Source organism: Stegostoma tigrinum, chromosome 23 (assembly GCF_030684315.1).
Source record: "Stegostoma tigrinum isolate sSteTig4 chromosome 23, sSteTig4.hap1, whole genome shotgun sequence".
Lineage (NCBI taxonomy): Eukaryota > Metazoa > Chordata > Chondrichthyes > Orectolobiformes > Stegostomatidae > Stegostoma > Stegostoma tigrinum.
In genome coordinates, this window is record NC_081376.1 from 49,236,696 (window position 1) to 49,253,468 (window position 16,773).

Consider the following 16,773-nt stretch of genomic DNA (forward strand, 5'->3'; position numbering starts at 1 on the left):
TTGACTTCTACTGGAAGCCTGATGGACATTGATTTTCACTAAACACAAACAATAACCAACAACAAATCTGCCTGCCTCAGAAAGCCAAGGGGCCTAGGAATCAATGATTTACTGAACACCTGGAGATCCCTTTTTAAGTTTATTTCAGATTTGGGCATCACTGGCAAGGACGAGTTTTGATGCCCATCTCCAGTTGACCTGGAAGTGCTGGTTCACTCATTTCAGAGGGTGACTAAGAGTCAACCGTATTGCTGTGGGTCTGGAGTCATGTGTGGTCCAGCAGATTTGCTTCCGAAAAGGACATTCGCGGACGATTTTTTGTTTTGCAATAAGTGACAATTGTTAATAAGACCATAAAATGTAGGTGGAGATTGTCCACCCTATGTTGTCATGGTTACCATTACTGACAATAGCGCTTTATAGCTCAAGATTTAATCATTGAACTCAAACTGTGTCAGTAGGATTTGAATCCAGGCTGGACCTTTTTGGTTCCTAATGGGGTGACATTACCTGTACACCACACCTGAACTTTTTCTTTTAACTTTTAAAAAATATGGAATATGCATCCAAGAGAAACATTCTCTCTTGCTTGAGCTTTCACCAATCTACTCCACACCTCTTCCCTTAGACAGCTAAACAATACTGCGATGGTTTTGGGTTCTCGTATAGAAGTTCTTTATTTAAACAAATACAGCCTATCCTAAGCTAGCAGCTACTCTACTCCCATATTGCACTCGTGGTTCAACATAGCTCATCAGTTATACTTGGCTATCCAAGATAATAAAGTGTGAAGCTGGATGAACACAGCAGGCCAAGCAGCATCTCAGGAGCACAAGAGCTGACGTTTTGGGCCTAGACCCTTCATCAGAGCCCTCTGATGAAGGGTCTAGACCTGAAAGTCAGCTCTTGTGCTCCTGAGATGCTGCTTGGCCTGCTGTGTTCATCCAGCTCTGCACTTTATTATCTTGGATTCTCCAGCATCTGCAGTTCCCATTATCTCTAATACTTGGCTATCTGCTGTTCGGGAGATGGCTTCATGGTGCTAAAATGACATCGGTGCACCACTTTCTGGGTTCCTGCTGCTAATTTAGTAGGACACTGGCAGAACTGCCTGAGAAAACACCACAACCTGGCGATCTTGGGTCTTTTGTCAAACTTCTGGCCAGAAAGGGGGTGAATCATAATGGGATTACAGAACCTGGTTAGTTGTCTGCTACGAACACTCAGTTAACCAGGATCCTACAAGAATTGGATCATTAATGCCGGTGACTTCATATTTACCTGAAATATTTCTATCTTGATGTTATTTCAATTATATTCAGGAAACATAGGGGTGTAGTGATCAAATTGCTGCTATTTTCAGACACACTATTTGTCAATATCCTTAGCAGCGTTCTGCAGTGTCCTCAAAGAAAAGGCAGGAAAGTCAAAGGGTGAGATGATGTTACGTACCTCTTGCGAGTCAGCTTATCAACAGCATTAGACAAAACCCTAGGTCAGGTTATGTTCATTGTAGCAAAATATTGAATGGTACAAGATGATGAGAGAATATGTTTTAGTGTTTGAGTTCTTTTTTTTGAAATTTTCATAGTTGTAAAGCATTAGTGTCAAGATTGTGTTTAATGTTCCAATTGGAAGAACAGTAGAAAGACGTGCTCATCAATAGTACAGAATGCTTGTTATTTAGACCCATGGGGTAATATTGCTCGTGCTGTGTGACACTCACCATTGTTTACATGTCATTTGTCTTCTAGTTGTGTTTGATGAGTGGTGAAATTATCCAAATGAGCTCTAAAATGAATTTAATATTTGAGCCAGCGGATTTGGAACAGGCTTCCCCAGCAACTGTTAGCAGGTAATGATCAGCTGAGAGATTATGTGATGAAGCTGTCACTTTAACTAGTTGTTTTATCCTTTTGTTTTCGAAGAGAGGTTGTAAGGCAGAGGAACAAAGCTGTCTCTGAGAAAGTAAACTTTTTGTGAGGCTGTGGAGATTTTTTAAAAGTTGGAACAATGGAAGCAGAAGCATTTGGGATCTCAAAAGAGTTGGAAGTTTCAGTGAAAGTCTCCTGGCTGCTAGACTTTCTGAATTTTCCTCAGAGGACCAATGGATCCCTACAATGTGGAAATAAGCCCTTTGGTCTACCAAGTCCACACTGACACTAGGAGCATCCCACCCAGACCCATCCCCCTATAACCCACCTAAACTACACATCCCTGAACACTATGGGCAATTTAGCATGGCCAATCCACCTTACCTGCACATGTGTAGGCTGTGGGAAGAAACCAGAGCACCCGAAGGAAACCCATGCAGATGCGGGGAGAATGTGCAAACTCCATACAGTTAGTTGCCTGAGGATGGAATTGAACCTGGGTCCCTGTGCTGAGCCACTGTGCTGTCCTCTTTGTTCTTCTGAAAAGAAATGCAACTAAACTTCTCTTGATGCTTTTTCCTCCTGGATTGGAGAACTGCATGTGAGAATCTGACCATGAATTTGCCTTTTTGCTAACGGGACCTTTTCTGGAATGTTACTATATTGGAACAATTAGTTAGTGATGGGTATTGTATCTATTGTATGGTTAAGTTTTCTTATAGTTAAGTTATTCTAAATTCCTCTTTCTTTTGTATTTTAACTGCAGTATTTAAATAAATTGGGTTTTGCTTAAATTCAAGTTGTTTGACCAGTTGCATTGCATCTGGAACATGGACCTTCACGTATACCTTTAAATAAGAAAAAGTTAGGGTGTAATCCACCTTCTTAAAATATATTGAAGAGGGTCTGGTCTGGTCCATAATATCAGTTACTGGCACAGGATGCAGCCACTGTGGGCAAGTGTTAATTTATTTCCTCTTTGACCAGATGTGGCATGATTTACCTGGAACCCCATCAGCTGGGCTGGACACCATTGAAAGATTCTTACATGGATACCCTGCCAGACACCGTTACCGCTGAGCACAAAGAACTGGTAACTCCGAATTTTTAAATGTTTATATTTTGTTGGAAATCAGTGCTTCTCAAACGTTTTCCTACAGTGTCCACATTTTGAAGATGTGAAAATAGCCATAACCCCTTGGTGGGCTCTGGGATTGGGAGAGCAAGCTGAGACAGTATTGGAATAATGTTGCCTTGGAGCTCACTACCTCAAAATTTCAACTCAAATTCCAGACCTCCACTTTGGGAAGCTGTGAGTTAGCTGTGACTAGAAATTGCCAGAGTTATTATTCAGAGTTGTTGACAGTAGCACCGTGTGAATCAAGTGGGCAACTGTGAACCTCAGAAATCTTTTTCATGTCGTATGACGTTCTTACACGGTGAGTTTTTCTCATGTATCAGTTTGAATTTTCTGCTTCTTTGCAAAATAAGAGCACAGAAATAGGAATGGACCATTCAGCCCCGCGAACCTGTTCTGCTATTCAGTGAGATCATGGCTGATTGGTGGCCTAACTCCTAACTGTGGCCTAAATGTCTCAGTATTGGTCAACACAGTCACATAATACACCTGAGTCCAAGGTCTAGTTACAAAATTCAATACCAAAGGTTGCCCTCCTCTTGTGAAATCAGCTGTAATCTTGTTTGTGTACATTTGTAATTCCATTATTGTGATTCTGCCGATTAACCTGTAGATTCTGTATATGTGGTCTATGTGTCAACAAACTAGATCTTAGTGTATAGGAGAAAATGGGAACTGCAGATGCTGGAGAATCCAAGATAACACAGTGTGGAGCTGGATGAACACAGCAGGCCAAGCAGCATCTCAGGAGCACAAAAGCTTTTCTTCCTGATAAGAAGGCCGAGAGAAGATTTGAATGACGTGTTCAAAATCATGAAGGGACTTGGACAGAGGCAGATAGAGAGGGTCGGTTCTCATTGGAGAAGAATCAAGAGTCAGCGGGCACAGATTTAAGGTGATCGGCACAAGAAGCATTGGTGAATTGAGGAAAAGCCTGTTCATGTAGTAGGTAGTTAGGGTCTGAGTTGGCTGAGTGTGTGTTGGAGGCCGATTGACTTGTGGCTTTCAAAAGAGGATTGGATAATTATCTGGAGGAAAGAAAATTGCAGGCCTACTGGGAGAAGTCAGGGGAATAGCACAAAGTTAATTGTTCCTTCAGACAGCGAGGAAGTGCATGTTGGGCCAAATAGCCTCTTTCTGTGCTGCAACCATTCTAAAGCTCTGATGAAGGGTCTAGGCCTGAAACATCAGCTTTTGTGCCCCTGAGATGCTGCTTGGCCTGCTGCGTTCATCCAGCTTCACACTTTGTTATCTTGGATTCTCCAGCATCTCCAGTTCCCATTATCTTTGATTCTACAAAATTTGATTATTAGGTACCTAAAATTTGGTGATCACTGACAGCGCAAGAACGTTCGAGTCCAGTTCCCATCATCTAAACCTATTTTATTTGGTATTGATGCTAATTTGATCATAATCTATCCAGAATTTCAAATGGGCAAACGCCTGGCCTTGAAGTGGTGAGAAATACCCATTTGGCTCTTGGTCTGTGCCCCACTGTTCCTGTACTTTGGTTGTCTAGGCAACTACTGAGCTCCAAATTGGTTCTTGCTCTGCCATTTTTTAAAATTTACGCTTTCAAGGGATGTGGTCAGTATTTATTGTCCGTGTGACTCTAGACCCACAGCAATGCGGTTGACTCTTAACTGCCCTCTGGTCAATTAGGAATAGGCAATAAACGTTGGCCTAGCCAATGACATTGTCATGCCATGAACAAGCAAAAACAGAACTTTGAGGATTTATTTTCAAGATTCTAGAAATTCTCATGTAAATCACTGAGACACTTTGCTTTCAGATCAACGACATGTTCCACTGGCTCATTCAGCCATGTTTGGATTTTACCCGGCTGCACTGCAAGTTCTTTGTGCAGACTTCTCCAATGCACCTGGCCTATTGTATGATGAGGCTTTATTCTTGTTTAATGGGTGAGTGCTGAATTCTGGATCTTTCTATCCTGCTGTTAAAGGGTTTTTAGTGGGTCAATGGTAATGCCTCTGGATAAAGAGGTCCAGGCTAATGCTGCGGGGCGTGAGTTCAAATCCACCATGGCAGCCGGTGGGATTAAATTATTTGAGATGTAACATTAGATACTGTTAACAGTGAACATGCCAGCTATCATTAAAAAGTCATTTTGTTCATTAATCCTTTTTAGGGAGGAGAATCTGCCATCCCCACCCGATGTGCCCTATATCTAACTCCACTGAAAAGTGGCTAACATTTTTTAGACGAGGATTTATCACCTACTCTCTCAAACTATTCAGCCAAAAACTTAAATGTAATTGTCAAAACCAACACTGGTTTTCTAATCAATCTGTTCAGGCGCACCTCTAGAGCAGGCAGGGCTCACACCCAGAACTCCTGGCCTAGAAGTCACCCACACAACAGCTTCAAGTGTTTGCCTCTTAGCTGGGCATCTATAATAGCCACTGCATTTAAGGGCACTTAGGGATGAGCAACACATTTGAGTCATACAGCAGGAAACAGACCCTTCAGCTCAACTAGTTCATGCTGAACACAATCTAAACTAAACTCATACCACACTTCCTACAGGCAAAAGGGGTGGCCCTGGGTACCCGCATGTGCCCAAGTTGTGCCTGCCTCTTTGTAGGTTATGTGGAACAATCCCTCTTCCATAGCTGCACTGGCCCTATCCCCCATCTCTTCCTCCGTTACATTGATGACTGTTTCGGCACTGCCTTGAGTTCCCATGAGGAGCCCGAACAGTTCATCCACTTCACCAACACCTTCCACCCCAACCTTAAGTTTACCTGGACCATCTCTGACACCTCTCTCTCCTTCCTGGACTTCTCTGTCTCCATCTCTGGCATCCACCTGGAAACCGATTTCCATTTTAAGCCTACCGACTCCCACAACTACCTAGAATATTCCTCCTCTCACCCACCTTCCTGTAAAAAGGCCATCCCCTATTCCCAGATAATAAAGTGTAGAGCTGGATGAACACAGCAGGCCAAGCAGCATCTTAGGAGCACAAAAGCTGATATTTCGGGCCTAGACCCTTTCCACCCTTATGTGCTTTCTGGAGGGACCACTCTCTCCGTGACTCCCTTGTCTGTTCCACACTCCCCTCCAGCCCCACCACACCCGGCACTTTCCCCTGCAACCGCTGCATCCCAAAACCAGCCCAGCTAATCTCCGCCTCCCAAACCATTCCTCCCACCTCAAGCCCCACCCCAATCTCCTACCCACTAACCTCATTCCGCCTCCTTGATCTATCCGTCCTCCCTAACCCCCCACCTACATTTACCTTCACTGGCTCTATCCCCACCTCTTTGGCCTGTCTGTCTCCTCTCCACCTATCCTCTCCTTTATCCATCTTCCATTCAGCCTCCCTCTCTCTCCCTATTTATTTCAGAATCCCCTTCCCCTCCCCCATTTCCGAAGAAGGGTCCTGACCCGAAACGTCAAACTTTCCTGCTCCCCTGATGGTGCTTGGCCTGCTGTCTTCATCCAGCCTCACACTGTATTCTCTCAGATTCTCCAGCATCAGCAGTTTCTACTATCTCTAAACTTGTCCCATCTGTCTGGTCCTGGCCCACATTCTTCTGAACCTTTCCTTGTTATATACGTTCCTAAGTGTCATGTTTACCTTGTAAATGATGTTCTTGTCACATGAAAGAATACAGGAAAAAAACAAATTTCTAGGTAGCCTGAAATATAGTTTTCTGGCAATGCTAATGTTTTGGAACAGTGGAATATGTTTGAAGTACAAGCAGAAATATGTTCGTATTAATTGCATTCCAGTAACATAGCGATCAATCACTCAGTACTAATCTTATTAATCACTGAAGGAATAACAAATTCCTCAGGCTGAGGGCACTTGTGGTGGGGTGGTAGCTTCCCTACCTCTGAGACTGATGTTTAAGTCCTATCTGCTCAAGAAGTGGGTCACAACATCCTTGAACAAGTTGGTTAGGAAAGTGTAAGTTCCTAAAACTGTTGAAACTTAGGAGGAAATTATTTTACTTCTGACTATATTTTAACACATGGTGTTACGTTATGTTTGTTGAAAACCACAGTCACCTTTATATTGTGGGCTAGGAGAAGGTAAGGAAAACAGAAAAGTACATTTTGTAATGTTGTAAAATAAGAGTTTCAAAAACAAGTGGTTCTTGATTTTTGACTTACATCTTCATGTATGTCATCGTCATTCACATATTCATCCTCCCTATACTAAGAAAAACAATGGCGAGTTGTGTCATTAACGCTTGGTTTGTATTTTTCCAACCTACAGATGAAATAGCTCAGTCAGGAAAAGAGGATAATGAAGAAATGTCGAGCCAGCAAATCACCCTCTGGCTGCAGGGTTTATTCCTCTTTGCCACCGTGTGGGCTATTGGTGCCACAATCAACGGGGAAAGCCGCAAGAAGTTTGATGTTTTCTTCCGCAATTTGATTTTGGGAATGGATGACCACAACCCACGCCCAAAGAGCGTCAAACTTACTAAAAACAATATATTCCCTGAGAGAGGTTGGAATGTGAAATTTATAAAATGCATGTATCCTATTTCTAAGAACATGGCTGAAAGGTTAATGTGCTTTCTTTTCCTGGTCTTTGTGTAGGAAGCGTCTACGATTATTATTTCAAAAAGACAGGTAGTGGCCAGTGGACAGTGTGGACTGATTACATCACAAAAGATCAAGACATCCCTGCTGGTGCCAAGGTCAGCCTGCCTCTTCCAGCTGGGACATTCCGCGTCAGCTGTCTGTGTTTAATTACCGTCTTTTTCTAGGCTGAGATCAGCATTACACTTAATATTGATCTCCACAATAGCAAGATTAATTTCTTTATTCTGACGCTAGTCTTTATACCCGAGCAGCAAAGGAATAGAACTTACGCTGGTTTGTTTTTGCACCAAATTTAGACTTTACTTGTAATCCAAATTTTAAAGAAAAAGACTTTTGACTTTAGTAAAAAATTTCTTACAGGCCCAAAGTATAGCTGATATTGACCCCCACAATTAAACGTAGATAATAACAACAGGCCATTCAGCCCCTTTGGCCTATTCCATCATTTAACTAGATCATGGCTGATCTTCTACCTCGGCGGCATTTTCACACACTATCTCTACGTCCAGATATCTCTCAGTCTTAGTTCTGAATATATTCTACTGTCCTTAAGGGCAGAGATTCACCACCCTTTCCATTTCACAGTCATGCAGTTGTACAGCATGGAAACAGACCCTTCAATCCAACTCGTACATGCTGACCAGATTTCCCAAATTAAACTAGTCCTATTTGTTGCATTTGGCCCGTATCCCACCAATCATTGCTGATCCTATTTGCTCAATTTCTGAGAAACTTTATTGAACTCATCACTTACGATCCATAAAGTGGAACAATTTGATTTGAACGCATTTAAAGAACTGTCGTGGGATCTTGTAAATGAAGCAAGGTTGGCCCAGCTAGCTCAATGTGTTGTCAGAACTTTGTGAGTTTTGGCCATCTTTATTATTATTATCACCCTAAAAAATCTCCAATTCTCTTTTATTTAACATATTCTAGATAGTAAATACGCTAGGATATAATCATTAAAAGGTTTATTGGATTTAGGTACATGAATTAATCCAAACATTATGAAACTTTCTGTAATTAGGACATGAATAGTCACTTGGTTATAAAGAACCTGAGTATTGAAGAAAGAGTATGTAGTTGAACTTTGCATTTGTCAGGACAGATGCAAGAGAACCAAATTTCAAAGGGAGCAACAATTTTTACTGCATGCTGTCAGAGATAATGGGAACTGCAGATGCTGGAGAATCTGAGATAACAAAGTATGGAGCTGGATGAACACAGCAGGCCAAGCAGCATCTAAGGAGCACAAAAGCTCCTAAGATATTGCCTGGCCGGCTGTGTTCATCCAGTTCCACACTTTGTTATCCTGTTTACTGCATACTGATTGGTTTGCAAACCAATTTTGATTTGCCGAGACACTGTATTAGAGAGCAAACCAAGGAACTTTTGACTTCCCCCCCCCCGCTTTTTGTTTAATATAAAACAGGTGCAAGGATGCTAGTTATCACTGTAACATGAGGGACCATCTTGTGGCTCAGTGGTAGCATTCCTACCACTGGACTGAGAGGCGTGGGTTCAAGTCTCATCTGCTCCATAAGTGCGTAATTACATCTCTGAATAGGTTTATAAGAAAATATACAGATGTAACATGGATTTGGCGATAGAAGAATAACATTCAGTTGTGTGTAAGAGCACTTTTGCACATAAGAAGAGGAAAATATAACTGTAAAATGGGTTTTTACTGGCACAGTGGTTGTGCCCCTACCTCTGGGCAAGGAGGCCTGGTTTCATCCCATCTGTTCCAGAAGTGTGTAATAATATGCCTGAACAGCTTGACTGGGAAATATGTATAACTGGGATATGAAGGACTTTGTGGTGCAAACCAAGGAACTTTTGACTAGTGGTGTCCCAGCCTCTCAGCCAGGAATCTTAAGTTCAAATTCTGCCTACTCCAGAATATGTGTCATTGTGCATTCTTGAGTGATTGATAAGATCAAAGCTGCGCCATCAGATACAATATACAACGATTTGTGATAAAATCCATTGGCACAAACTGCTTTTGAGCATTGTTATATTTTCCTTTGAGAATATTCCACTTCAGCATAATGTGTCTGGCCTGGTTCATGGGAAATATCTACAGTTGTAATGTTTTTGATGTTTACTGTCTTAATTTCTCTGGATTTCCAGGTTTCAGATCTTATTATTCCTACCATGGAAACTGCCAGGCAGAGTTTTTTCTTACACACTTATATCTCACACAAAGTACCTTTGCTGTTACTGGGACCCACTGGCACTGGTAAATCTGCCATCACGAACAACTTCCTCATGCATCTGCCCAAAGAGCATTACATTCCCAACTGCATCAGCCTCTCTGCCAGAACATCAGCCAACCAAACACAAGACATTATAATGTCCAAACTGGACAGGAGGAGGAAAGGTGTTTATGGCCCACCTGTGGGGAAGGAATCCATTGCCTTTGTAGGTGAGTGATTGAAATTTCAGCTAGTTTGTGTGTAATCAAGAGCTTTCCTCACCAAAAATCTATTCAATGTTTCAATTTAACAATGGAATGTTGATATTTATTTAAACAAAATTAATAATATCATTGAAATGACTAGGCAAGGTGACTCAGTTTCAGAGACATCTCGCCACCATCATAGCAGCATCTTCCAGTAAAGTGGGTTCAGGGATCAGGATGGTGGGGTGGTATGTTTGGTGGAGAGGTTGTAGAATCATGGAATCCCTACAGTGTGGAAGCAGGCCATTCAGCCCATCGACCCTCTGGAGAAGATCCAACACAAACCCAACCCCCTCCTTCTCTATAACCCTGAACACCATTGGACTGTGGGAGGAAACCAGAGCACCCAGGGGGAACCCATGCGCACACAGGGAGAATGTGCAAACTCCACACAGACAGTTACCTGAGGGTGGAATTGAACCTGGGTCCCAGGCGTTGTGAGGCAGCAAGTGTTAACCGCTGAGCCACCCAGGTGGGGGTTAGGACAACAGTGGTTGGAGCCGTGGGATGTTGACAGTGGTGATAAGGACTTGTGTGCATTGGTGAGGGGAGATTCAGCTCTCAGAAATGCGGCAATGGTTGTGGAAGCGAAATCTGGAGCAAATCTATAATTGTATTTAACTTCCACAAACTACTGTGGCAATGGGTTTTGAGCCCACAGTAGGAGAATATTACCTTGGATCTCTTCAATATCAGCCAAATGACATCACCGCTGTGCCACCAGCCTCTCCTAGATACCAGCTGGTTGAACTTTATCCCTGCCCCCGCCAAATTAGAAACATGTGGGTTAAGTCCGACTCCATAAATGGAGTGAAACTGTGGACTGACACTGTGTCGTATCTGTGCCTGCGTGGGTTTCCACTGGGTGCCCCAGTTTCCTCCCACAGCCCAAAGATGTGCACGTTAAGTGGATTGCCATGGTAAATGTGGGCTATAGGGATAGGGTGGGTCTGAGTGGGAAGTTCTTCTGAGGGTCAGTGTAGACTCAGTTGGTTGAATGGCCTTTATCTGCACAGAAGGAATCCCATGATTCTAAACCACCACCAGTCACTTCTCCCTAAAGAGGGAGCAGCCGTATGGTCTGGTAAAACTAAGGCCTTCACCTGTGAGGGAATGTTGCATTGTTCGCAATGCTGACCTAAACTCTGGCTCGCTCAATCAAGTATTACAAATCTTACTGGGAGATGGTGCCTGAGTTTTTGTTTTCCTTTCATAAAGCTCAGGTATTTCATATGTTAATTCTAGATGATCTGAATATGCCTGCAAAAGAAGTCTATGGGGCCCAACCACCAATTGAGCTCCTTCGACAGTGGATAGATCATGGTCACTGGTATGATCGGAAAGATACGTCAAAGCTGACCATCATAAATGTACTGTTTATTTCAGCAATGGGGCCTCCTGGTGGGGGGAGGAATGACATAACAGGTAGGAATTTTGCAATGTTAGAGAATTGTGGCACGTTATTATTGATTTTACACCCATTGCAGCATTAGTCAGTTTATGTAGCTTCTTAGCTTCATAATTACAAGATTCAATCATTGCTAACTGGGATAATATTTTTAAAAGTGTGTCTGAATTTCATCACAGGTTTTTTTGAATTCAGGCGGAGCCTTACGTCTGGAATTCAAATATAAATTATTGGAGTAGCTGTTCTGTGTGCAACTTGTCCTGATCTGCTGCCTGTTTGTTTCATGGTGGCAAATGGAAACATACCTGAGTTGTTTCGAATTCTGGCACAATTTGCAATCTTGTAAGCAGGAAGTGGACGGAGTCCCAGTCTTACAAACATGGAGCAAATGACATTCTGGGGATGATAAAAACATACAGGGCATGGGACAATTGGAGATTTCAAGGAATGATCTTGTAAAAGTTGGGACAGTCAGTCACCCTGAGCAGATACCAAATTAAATCAGGTTGAAGAGTCCAACAAAAGGTGCCTCTCGGCCTCACCTTGGGGTACAATCTAGAGATATATTTTCCTTTCTTTTCACCCACAGTGAGTGAACAGTTGATGTAAAGGGTTTTTGGGAATCATAGTCTATTATAGATCAGGGTCAATGGAGCTGTTTATTCATCTTTACAGACCAAGCATCTTAACCTTTACCCAAGCTGACTTCACCTGTTCTATACTGTTATGGAATAATGTAACCTGGGGCTGGAGTTTGCTGGTAAAGTGGCCCATCCCACCATTGGGAAGTTTGGTAGTGAGAGCACCCCAGCCAATGTCAGCAGTCCCATGCCATTTAATACTGAGATGAGGAGAGTTGGCTGGAGTGGGGAATTAATTCTCCACCAGCCCACCCCCCATGACAGGACACTCTACCTCAGAAATTTTCCAGCCCAAGTGTGTCCTAAGCACAAATCTATTCAGTCTTTCTAAAGTATATTGAGCATATATTAGATAATGGAGGTTTGAATAGAAATGTAAACTGTAAATTTCATTTAGGGTGATTCATATAGATCCACAGTTAAAATTCAAGTTAGGTAGTCCCAATGGGTATAAATTATATTTTTGCATAACAGTACAAAAAATGTCACGAGGCTTCTCTTATTGTTAAGAGTTGTTTGAAAACTTCTGCATCCGAATCAATGTCAATTTACTTCAGCCTTTTGCCTTTTCCTCACCTTAGCAACAGGTTTCGGCTGCTTCCCTGTCTCTATAATTGTGTCATGTTCTGACAAGCCAGAGTCATTTTTCAGGCAAAACTGTGTAACACCGGGAGTACAATTCACTTCTCACAAGGAACAAACGTGTAGGATTACTACAATAACAGTGAATGTGAGAGCTACTCATTGCATGCAGAATGGTGCCTGAAGAGACTGTGCCTGAATTCCAATGTGCCTATCAGGTCGGGAGTGCTTTGCTTTTTTGTCTTTGTCATGACTAAATTGGGAATAGTTTTTGCCTCAATAATCGTATTCCACTGTTCCACAACCTGTTGCAAAATGTATAAATGCACAAAATCCCGGTGAGACCCCCAAAATGACCAATTTGTCAGACTGACTGCTACTCAGGACAAATGCAAGTCACCCCAGTTTTCTTAAGTAACGTAATAATAACTATTTATTGTGGCATACTCAACTTTAACAAGGCCATTGAAAAGAAGATTCCTAATTTATGTAACTTAAACTGTACTTCTTTAAAAGCCCAAATACATGCAGTCAATCACTTTTAAGAGAGACGAGAGACAAATTGTTTAACACAGGGACTGTGGCTGGAATAAAGATGTAGACAGTGGAAGCAAAGTTCTGAAGATCATAAGTTCAGAGCACAAAGTGGTAAGTTATTTTCCCACAGTCCTTTTTGATTTTTGCAGGGGTGACCTACTGTTGTCTGTAAGGTGACAACAATTCTACAATTCAGTTGTTTTCTTTTGATTTAGAATTTTTAGAAACGTTTTCCTGATTTTTCTGTCTTTTGCCCATGAGGGGCAGGGTGGTGGAGAGAGAGAGAGAGAGAGAGAGAGAGATGTATGTCTACAGGCTCTGGATGTTTCTTCCGCTGTACTGCCGTTGTCACTCACAGCTTTTTAATGTTTCCTTTCAACATTTCTTAACTTGAAAGATTCTCTGTGAATTCCCCCCTCCTTACTGCTTTCAAAAAGCAACATGGCATTGCACAGCTTAACAAAACGCAACACTTGAATTTCAAATTGCAAAGCTCCCTTGGTTTTCCAACTACTGCAGTCCAATGCCCACATCATTCTACATCCCCAAAGAGTGAAAAGATATGTTGTCATTTGCAACCTGCTTTTGGTGCCAGTTTTAATTTAACAGCTCATTTTAAAATAATTCATAACGAAATCCTTTCAATGGGAAAATGGTTAAAAAAGGATTTGTAAGTGTGGTAATTGTACTGAAAAATAATGGACTGCAGAGTCAGTGGTGCAAAATTATGGGAAAATCACCTGGAGGTTGACACTGCGCTACTTATAGGTGTTGGGTTTTTTGACCAATATGAGGTAGTAAATTTAGCAGTGTTTGTTCACATACAGCTACAAACACCTTATGATCAGTATCATAAGCCATAAAATCCAAGTTGTTACTGTCCACTTTCTTGGAAGTCACTTCTCTGTTTACCTCACAGGCCGTTTCACTCGCCATCTCAATATCGTCTCCATTGATTCATTCGATGATGATACTATGATGAAGATTTTCACTTCCATTTCTGATTGGCACTTTGCGAAAGGATTTGAAAACACCTTTCTACGGTAGGGGTCAACAAATTTCAATGAAACAAAATCAAATTTTTCAGTTTCTACATGTAGACCGCAGACATTAACTCCTCACATTCTCAAACTTCACTCAAATAGGCCCAAAGGCCCTGAGCTGCCATGCTGTATGACACCCAATATCGATTAGCTGCAACATCCACCAATTATGTATAGGGCTTAGGGTCTGGAATGGTCTGTCTGAGAGTGTGGGGCTGGCGGGTTCACTGAAGGGGTCAGGGTCTGGAATGTACTGTCTGAGAGTGTGGGAGAGGCAGGTTCACTCAAATGATTAAGGTATGAAAAGTATTATCTGAGAGTGTGGGGGAGGAAGGTTCATCGAAGGGTTAGGGTCTGGAATGTACTGTCTGTGAGTCCTCGTGAGGTTTTCTATAGACCTTTGGATGATTTCCTGAAGAGGAGAGATTTACAGGACTATGATAAAAAGGTGGAAGAATTGAATCGAGGTGAATTGCTCCCGTAGAAAGCTGGGCCAGTGTGATTTGCCTCTTGGGTGGGGAGAGAACGTTGAGGGCGCGGTACACATTGTGATATGCCTTGGCCTGGTGTGTGGGGAGATGTGGGATGCATTGAAGAATGTGATTTGCCCCAGGGGTGGGGAAGTGGAGCATGTTGCATAGTGTCGTTTACTCTCAGAAGGATGGCTGTGCTTGTTGACACTAACAGGAAACAGGAATTTTGGGTAATATGTCAAACTCTTCTCTATTTCAGGTTGGGTAAGATGATGGTACAAGCTACCATGGCAGTTTATAAAGCTGCAATGGACAATTTTCTTCCAACCCCTTCCAAATCCCATTATGTGTTCAATCTGCGAGATTTCTCTCGAGTAATTAAAGGAGTGCTGTTGTGCCCAAATACCCATCTGAAGGTGAGTGAGAAAACCTTCTTACAATCCATTCGAAACCACACACAATGTAAGAGTTAAACAGGATATGGGAAAGAATAAAGCAATCGAAACGATTACGTGAACTAAAAATAGATCAGATTGTTTGCAAATATACATGAACCATCTACAGAATTACAATTAAATTTGTTCATAAAACTATGCATGAAGAGACAATGCCACTGGATTAGTAACCTAGATGTTATTGAGAGTGTATATCACAGGGTACGTGCAGTCAAACCCCATCATGGCTGCTGATTGAGTTGATAAATCTTGAATATAAAGTGAATATCAGTTAAAATTGACCATGGCAACTAACATCAATAGGTGTAAAAACCCAATGGGTTTACTATCTGGGTCATAGTCTAAGCATACAGGGTTGGCCATATTGGACTGAGATGAGGCGAAATGTCTTCGCCCAGAGAGTGGGGAGCCCGTGGAATTCATGTCACAGAAAGCATAAGGAGTTAGATATAGTTCCTAGCGCTGAAGGGATCACAGATTATGGGGAGAAAGTAGGAATAGGTAACTAAATTGGATGATCAGACATGATCATATTGAATGGAGGAGCATGCTTGAAGAGCTGAATGGCCTTCTCCTGCTCCTATTTTTGGTGTTTACTATTACCCTTTAGGGAGAGAATTCTGCCACACTTAGCTGATGGCCTACCTGTGACTCCAGACATAAACCCATGTGGTTGACTTTTTACTGCCCTCAGAAATGGCTGAGCAAGTTGTTAAGTTCCATAGCCATGAGGGATGGGCATGAAAGGCCCACATCCCATGAAAGAATTTTTAAAAATTGAAGTACAGCACTAGTTCTTTTTTGAGAGGACTGCCCATTAATTACAGGTTGTAGTACCAACATACAAAATACATTGCTTCTTACATACACTACAGATCGTTTCTCATGTATACCACTGCTTTATGTGCAAGTACAGTGCCTCCCAAACCTTTGCTCACTATGGCCCATTATCGACCTTGAAAATTGTTGCTATCCCCCAATGACAGCTGGGGGAGTGGAAAAGGTGGTGTGAGAGCAGCAGCCTGTTAGAGTGGGAGCACTGCTGCTATGACTCAGGCTGTTGCTGCCTCCGCATTCAGGACCTCAGCTATGTGATACCGCTATTAGTGCCGATCCCACTTCGGGAAGCACAGCTTGTGAGAGAGGCTTTGGCCTTGGTAGAATTAGTTGAAGAGTTGTGAACCAAAACTGAGGCGTGCAGGTAGAATGAACGATTCTGACAATCATGGGGGCCTCTCAGGAACAGTTACAGGTAATTGCTTTGTAGTGTAGGCCTTGTGTTTAGCACAGCCTGGGACAGGTTTTCCAACATAGATAGGCTGAGCAAAGACTCAAAGACATTGCTTCCAACTGAGCTAAGACGTGGAGGTGTCAGTGTTGGACTGGGTTGGACAAAGTCAGAAGTCACATGACACCAGGTTATAGTCCAATGGCTTTATTTAAAATCACAAGTTTTTTGAGCGCTGATTCTTCATCAAGTGAATTCATGCTTGAGGGAGAAGTACTCCGAAAGTTTGTGATTTTAAATAAACCTGTTGGACTATAACATGGTGCTGTGTGACTCCTGACTTTGT

General features: G+C 42.3%; 1 protein-coding gene across 1 annotated transcript in view; it reads left to right on the forward strand.

Annotated features, from left to right (window-relative positions):
• Positions 1-16,773, forward strand: part of dnah3 (dynein axonemal heavy chain 3) — a 185,525-nt gene that overhangs the window by 124,834 nt on the left and 43,918 nt on the right. Inside the window, exons 36-44 of the mRNA XM_059654174.1 lie at positions 1,755-1,855; positions 2,862-2,967; positions 4,805-4,934; positions 7,262-7,498; positions 7,591-7,691; positions 9,730-10,024; positions 11,306-11,485; positions 14,148-14,271; positions 15,004-15,160. Coding sequence (XP_059510157.1) covers positions 1,755-1,855; positions 2,862-2,967; positions 4,805-4,934; positions 7,262-7,498; positions 7,591-7,691; positions 9,730-10,024; positions 11,306-11,485; positions 14,148-14,271; positions 15,004-15,160 — 1,431 coding nt within the window. The remainder of the gene's footprint in view (positions 1-1,754; positions 1,856-2,861; positions 2,968-4,804; positions 4,935-7,261; positions 7,499-7,590; positions 7,692-9,729; positions 10,025-11,305; positions 11,486-14,147; positions 14,272-15,003; positions 15,161-16,773) is intronic.